Source organism: Odontesthes bonariensis, chromosome 22, assembly GCF_027942865.1.
Source record: "Odontesthes bonariensis isolate fOdoBon6 chromosome 22, fOdoBon6.hap1, whole genome shotgun sequence".
Lineage (NCBI taxonomy): Eukaryota > Metazoa > Chordata > Actinopteri > Atheriniformes > Atherinopsidae > Odontesthes > Odontesthes bonariensis.
Window position 1 is genome coordinate 15002813 of NC_134527.1, and position 12304 is coordinate 15015116.

At 42.0% G+C, this 12304-nt stretch overlaps 1 protein-coding gene across 5 annotated transcripts in view; it reads right to left on the reverse strand.

Annotated features, from left to right (window-relative positions):
- LOC142372383 (mediator of RNA polymerase II transcription subunit 13-like) overlaps positions 1 to 10101 on the reverse strand; it is an 84885-nt gene extending 74784 nt beyond the window's left edge. For 4 of the 5 annotated variants that reach the window (XM_075455266.1, XM_075455265.1, XM_075455263.1 and 1 more), the window contains exon 1: positions 8680 to 10100. In XM_075455266.1, coding sequence (XP_075311381.1) covers positions 8680 to 8751 — 72 coding nt within the window. In that variant the 5' untranslated portion in view covers positions 8752 to 10100. Of the gene's footprint in view, positions 1 to 8679 lie in introns of all 5 variants that reach the window. The other variant, XM_075455264.1, reaches the window with a different exon arrangement.
- Positions 10102 to 12304: the final 2203 nt, after the last annotated feature.

Below are 12304 nucleotides of genomic sequence, written 5' to 3' on the forward strand. Positions count from 1 at the left end.
TCATTAGCAATAAGCAATGAGAAGAGCATATTTAGCAAAAGACAGAGACAAAGAGAAAAACTCAGTTACACAAAGAAGAAAAACAGAAGACATAGAGAGAAGTAAAAACAGTTGCTAGGCAACATACAACATCTGTAGGAATTCAGAAAGGTATTCAAGTTTAGAGATTTCTGTCTCCACGGTTACAGTGGAAATATAACATTTCATGCACCTCGGTGGTTTCCAACTGCACCCCAAAAATCACAAAAAGTGTGTGGTGCACTTGTGTCTCACACTGTTCCTCCTGTGTAGAATTACATCTCCATTTATTCCCCTACAGCTGGAATTCATAAGCTCAAGTTTGGCTGCTGATTATTACTTCATACAGTAGGATTAATCACTGAGAGCAGTATGCGAGTTATTCAACTTGTATTGAAAATGATTCAATGCAATAATTGTACAATTAGCTCTGCATGGACGTTTCTGAAATGGGCACAAGTAGTTACCAGTTTGATTGTTCTTAAAATTGGGCAAATGGAGCATAAGCTGTTTGAAAAATATCTCATTTGGCTTGTAATTTCCTGCATTGATTTTTTTTCCCACAGGGATTTTATTTCAGATAAAATGACAGCCCAGCACAAGTCAGCACGTAGCCTTCCTTGTTTAACTGCCAGATAAACATAATACTAGAAGATTTTTTTTTTCAAAAAGGAATAAACTGCATTTATCAGTCTCTGTGTCTGGTTGTAAACTTCTCCGTGTCACACCTTGAACAGGTTTCAACGTGCATCTCAACCGACAGCTGTCTTCAATCTGTTGTTTGCTGACCAAATGGGAGTGGTAGCCAATCACAGCAATAACACTAGAATACAATACAAACATGCATGCACTTACACATTTTCATTTGTGATCCAACCAAAACCCTCCTGGCGTATCCATTTACTATTAACACAGATAAGTTCATTTCTTTGCTGGGTCCGCCTTGTCTACACCCTCAACCCTGTGGCTCCAGGCTTATTCAGTCCCATCTGGTAAATACTCTATCAAACCCTCTGTGCCTCGCCATTGTACCACAATGTCCATTTATTCTATGAAGCAAGCCAGGTCTGAAATTGAGCTGTACAAATTTTCATTAGCATCTGAAAAATCAGGAGCGTCTGTCTAATTCAAGATGAGAGAAAGCGCCATTTGGCAGAGCAGGGAGAATCAATGCACCACAAACGGCTGTGAATCAACAGTCTGCGCATAATGTGTTTGTTCTCATCAAGTACCCGTCTGATTGGTCGCAGATAATCTCTCAATGGAACATGAACACATCATAATTAGAATTTTCAACAGCGCGGCAGACAACACTAATGTTTTTTGCTCCCCCCTTTGTTCTGCAGCGCTAAGAGACACCTTTTAACCTAAGTGTGCTCTAACTGCTGTTGAATCCCAGCCAACCATGATATTCGCAAAGCTGTCTGGCTTGCAGAAAATATTTTCCCAGTTACATGCAGAGCAATATATCCCTTTAAAGAAATTCTCTTTGTCAATATGCCTGCAGTCAGGTGAAGAGACTGCAAACAGATCTTCTCAAGACGAAACCCAGAGCTGCTCCCGTGTGATGGCACGGAAACCCGTAGCTCCACACAAACAATTTCTATCTGTTTTTTTTAATTTATCTATAAATCTGGCAACAGCCTTCAGGATTTGAACTCAATCCAGAGGCAGTGTAGCAACACATATCCAAAGTGGTGGTAATCTGGGGAAAGTAGAATGTTGGTGAATGAGACAAAACGATTGAACACAAGAGGGGCGGAAAGTCCCAAAATATATTTAATACAGGGACTAAATTTATTATCGGTACGTCATCTGAATCAGGGATGTGCCAGTAATGACAAATCGGCATCAGCCATACAGATAAGGTCAGATTTGGCGTGGTTGTAGCTTCAGGATTGTCACTAAGAGAGGATCATCCATCATTGTATAAGTAGGATGAAGTCTACAGTTTTGCTTTTCAATGTTGCAGAAAGATAAACACGTAAGAATGTTTTAAATGGAAAGTTTGTTTTTTCCAAAGGACATCACAAGGGTAGAAATAATATCTCATATGTAGAAGAGGCTTGATGATCTTATGTCTGTATTGCCATGAGTAATCATTTAAAAATGAGCTCATTTAACATTATTGGCTTATTGGGTATCATAAAAAAATTAATATCGTGCTAATTTACAAAAAAAATTAAGCAGTACGATTTAAAATTTATTGAATTAAAAATGTTGTTATTTTATTCTTTAACGATAGACTATGTGCATTAAATATGTATGTGAAAATCACATATAAGTTTAAAAACAGTTACCTCCACCTTGACTTGGGTTATACTCCAAAAATAAGATACTATAGTCATTGTATTGTCAATTGACGTAAGTTAAAATGCCTTTATGAAAGTCTGAATGCCAGCTAACTAGCTAACTTTCCAGCTATCACAGGCACTCGATGGCACCAGCTCCCGCCCATTCCTGCCAATCTTCCTTTCCCGCTCAGCCTTCTGTCACCCCATTCACATGCTAGAACATCAGCGGGCGCTAAGAATAGAACACAGCTGGCACTGCGGGCTTTACATTTTTCACACTCAAGCCACCGTGCCCCAAAATACTCCAGCCCATCCTGTCCCATTTCCAGCTCCGGGACCAGCGGTGGTTCCCTCCTCCTCCTCCCTCCTCCTCCCTCCCTGTCTGTCTTTGAACTGTTCTTCACCTCTGTGTCAGGTCTCTGACAAGCCTGCTGCTCAGATAAGATCCATGACTATGCTCAGGAGAATTTACTAGAAAAGAGATGTGGTAAAAACAGAAGTGAGAAGATCCTGCTCTTCCTGTTTCCAGCAAACACTACACCCTTTTTCCTTTAACCCACAGCAATGCTCACTCGCGTGTCATTTCATGGCAGCAAGCCTGTATGCCTGTGTTTCCGACATGCAGAGCGTTCAGGTGGGCCACTGCCCCGATGTGTCCTATTGGGATGACATGGAATTCCCACAGCAGTGACATGGACAGATTAGTAGGAGGCACTTCACATATAGACTCAAGGTTAAGCCAGCACTATCTGTCTGAACTGCAAGCAAGCAGAGCCAAAAGCACAGGTTGGGCAAAGGGGATGGACTGTTTAGTGAGAATCAACCAGATGGATATGCTTCATGGGGCATGCAGCAGAAGATGGAGACGCTGCCTGGGAAACCTGCACTGATTGTCTCCTTGATGCTGGCATGGCTTCAATATCACCCTTAATATTGACCAAAGAAGCTATAAAATCAAAAAGAAAAAGGAAAAAAGATGTAAAGAACAGAAGTACCAGCATCTGATGCTGAATGCCTGCGTTCATAGTGCTGTTTACTTGTCATATCATCAGATAGTCATCCTGATTTCAAGAGGGACTGGTGATAATCTTTTAATCCAATGAACAGATCAAAACAAGAGTGCATTTATACACATTACTGTAATGAAATAAACTATTCTTTATGCAAAAACAGCCGTCTCAAACAAAGATATCAATTAAACTCTGATAAATCAGCTGATATTGTTGATATGACTTTAAAGGGCTTTTTTTTTTTAAATCAGACCTTCATACATTTAGTAGAAAAAGAAGGAGTGATTCACAATTCTGAAAAGAAAATGGAAATTGCAGTATTTCTTTTCTGTGTATGTTGTGTTCTGAGAAAATACAGGGATGATTGGGGTGGTTTTATAAGCGTGCATCTGCAGGGAAAATGTATTATAGTTATTAACTTAGAAGATTTTCTTGAGTGCGAGCCATCCCCTCTTGATCTTAAATGCTATGCAGTTGCTCTAAATGCACCAAACACACGAGAGGAAGCCCCCCTGTTTCTTCAACTGATTGTTGCTCCTGCTCTCATGAAATTGTAACTGCTTCTCACAGTCCTGTCAAATTAGAAAAGGAGAGGGCTGCAGGGATTCACCTATTTTGAATAGCGAACTGTCAGTAAGCGACCAGGGAGAGAATGGGTCCACCCTTCCTCTCCCTCTCACCGTGGGACGGACGCACTGTGTCTTGGTCTCGGGTGGCTCACACCCCGAGCGCAAGTGCAAAATAAATGAGATCAGATCTCGTGGGAGGCTCTGCCTGCACTCATATGAGATGAACAAATTGGCTTCTTTCCCCAGTCTGAAAAAGTTCCTTTTAGGGACCATAATTTCCCTGTGTTCCTTATTTATTTTTGCTTCGTGCTTGTATGTCACTCGTGCCCAGCAAAGATCTTGTTTCAGTTCAACTATGAGAAATTCAATTCAGTACAACTTCATTTGTACTAAACTTAACCATTATTATCATGAGGGCCAAAATACAACACCTCATGCGATGTGGCTATTAAATGCTGTAGCAACCGTACATAAAAATTATTGATTCAGATATCGATTCAACATTTATGGTGAGAAATGGTAAACAATGTTAAGATGATGCAGTGTTTTTAAATGACCTCATATACACTGCAGCTATTTTTGTAGAATATCTAGTTTGCTTTTAAAACACAAAGAAATGACAATTCCCCAACATACTTATTTGATGTATATCCTCCAATATTTGTTTTTATTCGGCACGAAAGGCAATTTTATCAAAATTGTATATTCTGACGTTAATCCGGGACATGGCTATTTAAAAGTCAAACAGGATCGTTTGAACATGTTCATAGTTTACATCAAAAGGTGAGAAATATCAAATCAATTTAACTGCTATTGTTTCAACTGTCCAATACTGTATCAAGACAAACATAAGAAGAGTTCTGTTTTCCCAGCTCTGCATTAACTCCAAATGATTCATTGGCTCAGCAGACCACAGAACACACTCTGTTAAACCACTGCCTCTTTCTCATCCCTAAGCATCCTTGCACTACCCACCACCATTAATAACGAGGAAATGCAAACAGGCTGAATTAAAAAGGCACCACTCCTGATTACCTGCCCCTTCTTACAAGCCATGGCCACTCACCTACCATAAATCATGACACCGCTGCTATCCTCTCCCTCAGCCTCATCTTTCAGCACTTTATTTCCACAGAATCATCGTTATACAAGCAAGATATCTTTTGGAATACAGTGTGGGCTAATGAGCACCTATTAGTTGATCACATTAGACCTCTACTTGAGGACACTTAATTACCACTGTTACACTCCACGCGCCTCTGTAGAGGGGACAGAAGTTCCTTAATTAAGGTCTCTGCATTCTACCAATGTTCACATGCCTGCATCGTGGGGATGCAGGAAATATTCACAGCCCAAGCGAGGCAATAAAATGTGTACATGTGTGTAGGATACGGTGTGTGTTGTGTTTGTGAGACATATCTTTGTTTGGGCATTGGGGTGTTTTCCTCTCTTTAACAGAGGTGCTTGTGTTTGTGAATGCATCTGTGTGTGTATAATATGATGGGTGTTTGAAGTTTGTCCCCTGAGTTTGCATCATTTACAAAGTGCACAATACAAATACACAGACGTGCACACACACACACACATAGACACACACACACACGCACACAGAGGCTTCCTGTGTTTTGAGGCCTTTAACTGTCTCCTCCTTGCCTTTCATATTCAAGCTGGAACTCAGAGTTAAAGAAACCTGCCCAGTCCACAGAAAGATGCCTGTTCTCTCTCCGTCTTTCTCATTACACTCTGTCTCTTTAATTTTCTCTATTGCGCCATCTCAATCTTTCACTCTCAGTGTCTCTCTCAAATAGGCTGAGGCTAGCACTCAGGAAATGCACATCAGTCATAATACCTTCCTAAAAATGAAAACAGATTCTGCTGCAGTCCTTCAGCCTCTGACTCTTGGCTGAAAACCTCCTTCTGTTTCTCCTCTCATCCTCCGCCCTTTCACTCCTTCACTGCCACTTCAACTCACCAGTTCAGCTCTTTTCTACCACTTACAAGGGGCTAGTTTGCTCTCCGTCACAGATGGGTGATCACCAGCACACAAGACAGTTGTTTAGTGGGTTGTTTGACTGCCGCAATCCCAAGTATTTGACACCAGCCTCACGGAGCGCTTGACAGTAATCTGCTGTACCCCCATAAAGTCCTACAATATAGGTACTTGTGCTTTCTAATAAGCGACTTTTTACTGTAGTGTGCTGCAGTAACAGCCAGCAAAATCAGTGTAGGGGGGCAAGGTTAATGCATGCTGGAATGCTGTTTAACAGGCTGGCAGACCAGAGCGCTGAACAGTTAGCCACAAGACCTTTATCTAAGAGCACAGCTTTTATGACATGAACGAACTAACTGACAAAGTATATATTTCATCCGAATATTTTTGCTTAACTAGGCCGTCTAGTCAAAGCAACAATTTTACTGTGGCTTAATATTCTATAACTGATTCCTCTACTGTTTACTGAGTGAGTGAGTCATATATGAGAAAAAAATTCAGCATCAAACAAAACTGCTACGATACATTTAAACGAAATATGAAATAATATGCCATAAATCTGGAACTATAAAGGTTGTGTGCGGCCAGCAAGAAACTTCCAGGAAATCATGTTGGAAGTAGCTGTGCGGGTTAATATGAAATAATAAATCAGCCTTCCTGCAAGAACATGTACGCGCAAGTACTTTGCAGTTTTCACTGCTCCTTCCAATATGAACATAGAACCCCATGCTGTAAAGTGGTGGTGTGAGACCACATCAAGACCGAATCAACATGGATACTAATCACGTTACCCCAACCACCCTCTGAGTAAATGGCAATCAATTGTAATGGATTGTAACATGGAGGGGAGGCTGTAAAAATTCAATGACTTGCAGCAGTTAGGAGCATGATTTCAAAGACAAACACATGAGTAGGATTATGCCATTTTGATTGCTTCATCACTGTAGCTAACTGTAGGGACCCTACAGGTATATAAGACAAGCTTTATGGTGAAATACACAGTTTATTTATTTGTATAAGCAGGTTTTAGAAAGGTGTAAGCAGCAGGTGTGCAAATGCAGGTTAAAAAACAGTGGACAAGAATTTCTTAGATAAAGTTCGAAGGTAATTATATGTTAATTAGCCATGTGCTGTGTTGTTTATGATAAGCAGCCATGTGGCGAGAGTGGCCTGCAAGCCTGATAAAAACTGTGTGTTCACAGATCTCTCAGGCTCATGATCCAGAAATTATTCCTTAACAGGGCTTCAAACCTACATCTCTTCTCTTGTATATCTGTCCCATTGTCAACTTTAAGAAGCATTTTACATCACTATATCTATCCCTATGTGTCTGTCATCTCCTCCGACCATGACACGTTATTGTCATTTATGTTTTGTCCTATCGTAGACTTCCCTGTAGGAGCCCTGCCAGTGAGTAACCACTGAGGCCCTCGCCAGTCATAAATATTCTCAACAAGCCAGCTGATGGATGGACTCTTTCACCCTCACTTTGAAAGGGATGTTCACGATGGCCAATAAAGCCACGGTGAGTGAATGAAAGCTTTTTCTACAAAGGAATAGCCTTGAATGAGACAACGACACAGGCACGATCACGGTTTTCTATCGTGTCACACAGAGAAAATGTAAGCCATATGATACTGGTATGCTGATGCCTGCATAGTGTCAATACCTTTACACAGGTAATGATACTACTTTAAATCCCCTTATCCTAGCTCATTTACCCTGTTATCAAAAAAGGAAGTATTTTTTTCTTCAAGCTTTGTACTAAAAACAAAGTTCATTACTCCTCTCTGTCAACTTAAAATCATCAAATCCCATACTTTGTCGCACATGTATTTCATGGCTGTTATTTATTTCTGTAGATAACAGGGGCTATTGCTGGTTCACAACCTGCACAATCACCTGAAAAGCCCTCAGGACCCCTATGTTGTTGTGGTTCTCAGCAGCCCGTGCCTTAACTCAGCCTACTGCATGCCTTTCCACTTGGCTGCCTGTTGTGGTAAGACAGTTAACTCGCTGATTGCAGGATGAAAACTTTGAAAACACACTACTTTGTCTCCTCCACCCACAACACAAAGGTTGTGCAAAAAAAAAAAAAAAAAACACTCTGCATTTAGAACACAAAACTCCTCTTTTTGCTTTCAGATCAACTTAAAGTGCTGCTTCCGTTGTGTGCCTGTTATCTCCTGTTAAAATCTTAAGCATCTTTTTTTCTCTCTCTTCTCTTGTTTGTGAGTCAGTTACCTCATCAGTGCTCTCCTTGTCATGGTGAGCACTGTTTTTCACCGCTCCACACACAAAGCTATTCTTAGCTGTATTTTTCTGACTGTGTAAATGTTTGACAAAGGCACTTCTTTGCAAGTTAGCTGCCTGGCAATGCAACGGAGCTGCAGCTGCAGGTTTCCAGTGAAATGATCATTTAAAGGAGGAGGGTGATGATGACAGGAAAATCGACTGCTAGAAGTAGCCAGTCCATTCCAAAAATATTTGGTCTGTTAGTTTTGTTTACCATTCAAACGTCATAGTGATTGTTCTAATTTATATCAAACACTAAAGTGGAATTATTCTTGATTAACTCACTGACATGTCTTATTTTCACAGGTTTAGAGGTGAGTGGTGCGTTTTTTGTCCTCCTCGCACCACCAACCCGTGTCAATGATTGCCTAATAGCTAGACCAGCAATTGGTTCACCTTTGTACAGCAGCCACACATTTAAGCGTGCCTCCCACGGTTCTTATGACTTGTCAGTTGCAATTGCCTCGCGTGTCTGTGATGTGCGTGATTTATTTAAACCGTACCAGAGAGAAGATGTTGGAGTGGCAGTCTTCAAGGCTTGCCCCGTTAGCCACCCAATTCGCCGTTGCAGTCATAATCGTCCACCTTTGGGGTCGTCTGCGCAGGGCATGTCGAAATCCTACATCGGTATCAAACACCAAAGCTCCCTTACGAGTCTGCCAAGACAGACAGGCTTAGAACCTCACAAGAGGTCCGGATAATAGACTCGGGATGGTAGAGGGTAGAGGAATGGGCGTTTTCAGAAAGAAGTGCAGAATGCATCCATAAAGCCCGAGCGTATATAAGCTAAATGCTGTAAATCCAAAACGTGTGCCGTGTGTGGAAGGGGGGTGGGGGGTGGGTGAGGGGGTGAGGGGGGGGGAGAGATCACAACATTGTTACAATCCAGGTCAGGCGATTCCAAATCTGATCACTGTCAACGGCGGAGAGCACAGATGTATCCATTTCAATCCACGCACAGAGGGAGATCAGCCTGTTTCCAAACGAGTCTTTTCGCTGATAGTTTCATCATTAAATCGCCATAATCCATGAGAACACGGCTCCCCTCCTCTGACCCGAGGAACGGCTGAAAAAATATCAAATTAGCCGTCAAAACTTCTTTAAATACAACACACAATGGCTGCGCTGCAAATGAATCAACTTATACGCGAGCCATTACACGCAGGGTATCTGATTCCGTCTGTTCCACAAGCTGATGCACCACTTGTGATAGTTTTCGAGAATTGCATGTGCTATTTATAGCCTTCTTTCTTGCCACAACCGTTCCTCTCACAATGTAACCCAGTCTGGCTCACGCAAACAGGCGCTGCGAGCAGGAATGTTTAATCCCTCTGTTGCTCTTGAATCAAACGCGCCGCAGACGATCGGGTCGCTGAAAGAGGAAAAAGCCCCCTTTGCTCCTCCGTAACAGGGTGGACAAAGTCGAGCGGGTTCCCAGCAATAACCCCGAATCATGAGTCAAAGCGTTCAGGCAAGAGAAACTACTCTAACACTCCACCGCCAGGAAAACGACAAGCAGGCGGCGGAGGTTTGAAAAAATCCTTCCTTCCTTTCAGTTTTTATATCATTATGAAACGTCCTCTCACGGCCACAGCATGCCTCAGTCTTGCACAAAGATATCAGATGGGTTTTTTCTTTTCTTAATGTACACTTCAAGCAAAAGTGACCGTCCTCGTCTGGCGCCTATTAGGGTACTGACATGAAGAATATGTTGCAGGCTGCAGATTGTTCCCTGTAAAGCGTATCCTCCTGCTCCTCGAGAAATGATTTGATTGCTGATTTAAATCCTCTAACATGTGCATAATTTCCTCAACCGCGGCGACTCCTTCCTCATTGTTTATCTCTCGGAGCGCGTTATTATGCTGCTGGATGGGCGTGCGCGTAGCCTGAATGTGTCAGCCTCTGTGTGTGTGTGTGTGTTTGTTTTACGCGAGGCGCTGTAGCATTTCTTTTCGCGCACGATCGTCCAGCCCACCACGCATTGTAATGTAATGGCGGTCGGAAAGCGTACTATCGAGACTCGCCTTTCCATTTGACCAAGTTTTGTTCACGTGACCAAAGTCTGGGATTACAGTACTGTTGGGTATCTTTGATGAAAGGCTGGATGCGATGATGGAGACGCCGTGTGAGCAGAGCGCGCGGACACTCCGCACTCACTGGGATTCCTTTATTGTTCTCTGCTGCTGAATGACTTTTGGTCATGAACGCATTTGTGGAGGGATTATTTTTATACTTTTTTCTTCACGACATGGTTATATTCCGTCATGCACTGGTTACATAATGTAACTGTTGTCAAAACAGAGGGTGTGACAGAATAGAGGTCAGCGTGACTTACTGAGCTCATACAGTGTTTCATAAGACTTCCATATCTGGGTTAGTCCTTAAAGCAACAAATAGTTTACATCATTTGGAACTTGGTGGTCATAATCTGTTTTTCTTCAAATCATGTAGAATAAATCCACGATAATCATACCCAAACCACATATTTGCAGAAATGAAGAATGGCTGAATTCAGGGCCGTAAACAGGATTTACGAGACCACAAAATGAGGATTTGCAGCTTTCTGTAAGTTTTTTTAACATTGCTCAAATACATTTTTTATACTAGCCTTTGAAATATTGGGGTGTTCTCCAGTCCGCTGCTTTTCTCCTTTAACTCTTCCTGATCTGATAAACTTTGCTTTCAAACAGCTCAAATGTTCTGATAAATGTACCCGCTTTTCTCCATCTGATGTGACTTGATGGCAGAAAAAAATGTTGATTATTGTGTTAGTCCGACTGAAATCGGACATAGATACATGTAAACATGTTAGGCCACAAATATTCTCGTTTTTTGATCGCACGATCGCAACTTGTACTGTTGTGAGTGTAATTGTTCACATACTTGCCTGTGTGCCGCATCTATTACCAAAAGATTGCACAAGGGGGCACACCAGATGACTCCGGAAAAAAAACAAGCTATCTCCACGGTCCCCACTTAGTTTTTCCAACATTTTTCTCCATGCAGCGAGAAGCAGCCATGCTAATTGCGCATATCTGTAATTAAAATAGTACATTCCTGGTCTTAGTCCCACTAAAATTAAACCGGATCAACTTTCTTAAAGTCGGATTAACAAAACCTGAGTTTGAATTACTACATTCAAATGGACCCAAACTGGCCCTGGCACTTTGCACATCCTCCACAGTTCCCATTCTGGCTTTTGACCTGGAAGTAAGCGAAGAAATCGATACACAGAAAAGGAATGAGAAGAGAATGGAAACCAGAGAACAACCACAAGGGATAGTTTGTTAAAAACACGTGAAACATACAGCACTTATGGATTGTACACAGCTGTAAAGCTGTCCGGTCCACCACTTGACACGGTACTGACCGTCAGTTGTTTTGGACTGTTGTATAATAGGCCAAACAGATAAAGCCCATATGCTAACAAGCTGAAAAAGGCAGATTGCCACCTATTCTACAGGATTCAGATATACTACGGTCAATATATTGATTCCCCATCCATTTTTCTGTACGGGGACAGAGACAGTAGTCCTGTTAAATGGCCTAGTCGAGCTATAATCATAGCTGTACTTCACTGTGTATGTAAATATTCAGAGTGAAAATTGAGGCCAGGGGGCTGGTTGAGTATCAGTTTATGTAGAAAAAAAACAGCCTTCTTCTACCTGTTTTTGCTGCTGCCTGCTCACTGTCCTCCTGAGCGATTCCTTAATGCAACAGTTCATGAAGGTCACCATGAAATCCTGCTTAGTATCAAAAGTGGTGTACAAGTATTTCATTTTGAGAGTTCAGCTGCTGCTATCCAGCTGGCTCCGTCCTGTCTTGTCTCATATTTCCTTACTTCCAGGTTGCACAGGCCGCTGTTATCGGGATTCTCAATGTCACTCAGCTGCCTCTCAGTGAGCCTCTCGTCCCTCTGACAGACTAAACTTCAGCGGGCTCTAACTTGTCTTTGGCTGCAGCTGAAGCCAAAGGTCCTCCAATTTCTGTGCTACGGATGATCTGCAGTGAACTGGATGCACACTCCAAACAGAACCCAGAGCAGGGGAAGAAATGGTTCATGGACCAGATTGTTTTTGTTTGTCTATTTGTTTCATTTCTAAATAACAGCCACCTATGTTCTTTTCT